Source organism: Solanum pennellii, chromosome 1 (assembly GCF_001406875.1).
Source record: "Solanum pennellii chromosome 1, SPENNV200".
Taxonomy (NCBI): domain Eukaryota; kingdom Viridiplantae; phylum Streptophyta; class Magnoliopsida; order Solanales; family Solanaceae; genus Solanum; species Solanum pennellii.
In genome coordinates, this window is record NC_028637.1 from 54,549,555 (window position 1) to 54,551,865 (window position 2,311).

Consider the following 2,311-nt stretch of genomic DNA (forward strand, 5'->3'; position numbering starts at 1 on the left):
CATGATTTCTACTTTTTAAGTCAAATTATAAAAATTTTGACTAACATTTTAAGATGTTTTTTTTCATCATATTAATATGAAAAAAATATAATTTATAGTACTTTTCATGTAGTTTTAAAATATTTAATTTTTTTATTTAAAATATCAAATTAATGTGATTTAATTTACCTTTAAAAATTAATTAAATTAACTTTCTATAAACGCAACGTGACAAATAATTTCGAACGGAGGGAGTAGTAACTAATGACCGAAGTATTTGCGAGTTGATTAATCAATGCAACTTGAGCATTATCATAAAAAAAAAGCATGAGTTTTGCAACCAAAGTAGGAAGTAGGCTTAAAAAAACTATTAATTCAATCTTGAATACTTGAAAGAGACAACATATATATAGCTTTCCATAGCACTTGAATTTATCCATCAATTCTTCTCAACATATTAAGCTCAATAGCTAAAATTATAAACAAAAGCAATGGCTCCAACATTGGCAACATTCTCTATTGATTCCAACACATGGGATGTCAAAAGTTTTGTTGTAAATGAAGGGCATGGAGTGAAAGGTCTTGCAGACATGAGCATTCAAACACTTCCTAAACAATACATTCAACCTCTTGAAGAACGAATAACTTCGAGTGATGTGGTGGTGGATGAAGAACAATGTATACCAGTCATTGATCTATCAAATTTGAACGATACGGAAGTGGACAACATGATATGTAATGCAGCAGAGAAATGGGGTTTTTTCCAGATTGTTAATCATGGAATTCCAATAAAAGTTTTTGAGAATGTTAAAGATGCTACTCATAGGTTCTTTGCGTTGCCTGCTCAAGAAAAGAACAACTACTCAAAAGACTATTCTTGTACAAATAATGTTCGTTTTGGGACAAGCTTTACTCCTCAAGCTGAAAAGGCATTAGAGTGGAAAGATTACCTTAGCCTCTTTTATGTTTCTGATGAAGAAGCATCTGCACTTTGGCCTCCTGCTTGCAGGTTCAACTCTCATTTTAAGTTTGATTAAATATTATTTCATCTAAAAGTTTAAATTTTTAGAGAAAATATACTTTTTTTTTATTTGATCATATTATATCTCACCATGACAGGGGCGGATCATTAGATACGGATTAGGATTTTATTTAACCCTTCCCCCTCCCCCAAGGAGCTCCCACCTTTGTTCCCTTGGTGACAAGAACTCACAACCTTAAGGTTGTTAGTGAGGGGTATTTACGATTTGAGCAACTTCCTCTTATCCATATTAGGAAATTTATTAAATATGTATGATATTTAATCGCAAACTCAGTTGCGAAATTTGGATTAAAAGTTCCTCTGATGCCTTGATCAATTTTGTGATTATGTTATTTAAAAGTTTAATTATATTTAGAGAGAATATATATTTTCTACTAGTACTTATGATTATATTATGTGTCATCCTAACTGTTTTTGAAATTTTTTGTTTGTTGTTTAATCTCAGGGATGAAGCAATTGAGTTCATGAAAAAGACTGAGCTTGTGATCAAAAGACTGATGGAATCACTAATGAGAGGACTAAATGTGAAGGAAATTGATGAAGAGAGGGAATCACTTCTAATGGGCTCCAAAAGGATCAACCTTAACTACTATCCTAAATGTCCAAACCCCGAACTTACTGTCGGGGTTGGACGTCACTCTGATGTCTCAACATTAACCATTTTGCTTCAAGACAATATTGGAGGTCTTTATGTGAAAAAACTAGGCAATGAAACTTGGCTTCCTGTCCCACCAATAAGTGGAGCGCTTGTGATTAACATTGGTGATGCACTTCAAATCCTGAGCAATGGTCGATACAAGAGTATCGAGCATCGTGTTATTGCCAATGGAAGCAATAACAGAGTTTCAGTTCCAATATTTGTGAACCCTAAGCCTAATGATGTTATTGGTCCCTTACAAGAAGTGTTAGAAAGTGGTGAGAAGGCAGTGTATAAGCAGGTTCTTTATTCGGATTATGTCAAGCATTTCTTCAGAAAAGCTCATGATGGGAAGGACACTGTTGATTTTGCAAAGATATAATATACTTCATTGTATCAAGTACATCAAAATCTTATTAACTTTTTCTTTTTAATTTCCAAAGGTGCGGAGGAAACCTAATGAAAAGATGTCATGACATGTAATACCCATAAACCCCTCTTACGAATAATAGAATAAGTTTGTTTTCACAAAAGAAAAATAAGACTTTTGTATTCAATATATCTTAATTTATATAACGATGTTTAATTAAATGGACAATTTAAAAAATAAATAGAAACTTTGGACATATAACTTAAATATAAACAAAATTCAA

The 2,311-nt window shown here is 32.1% G+C and overlaps 1 protein-coding gene across 1 annotated transcript; it reads left to right on the forward strand.

Annotated features, from left to right (window-relative positions):
• Nucleotides 1-446: 446 nt before the first annotated feature.
• LOC107029794 (feruloyl CoA ortho-hydroxylase 2-like) lies at nucleotides 447-2,092 on the forward strand. The gene is made up of 2 exons (XM_015231241.2): nucleotides 447-988; nucleotides 1,467-2,092. Exons 1-2 carry the CDS (start codon nucleotides 471-473, stop codon nucleotides 2,038-2,040), a joined length of 1,092 nt encoding a protein of 363 aa, XP_015086727.1. The 5' UTR covers nucleotides 447-470; the 3' UTR covers nucleotides 2,041-2,092.
• Nucleotides 2,093-2,311: the final 219 nt, after the last annotated feature.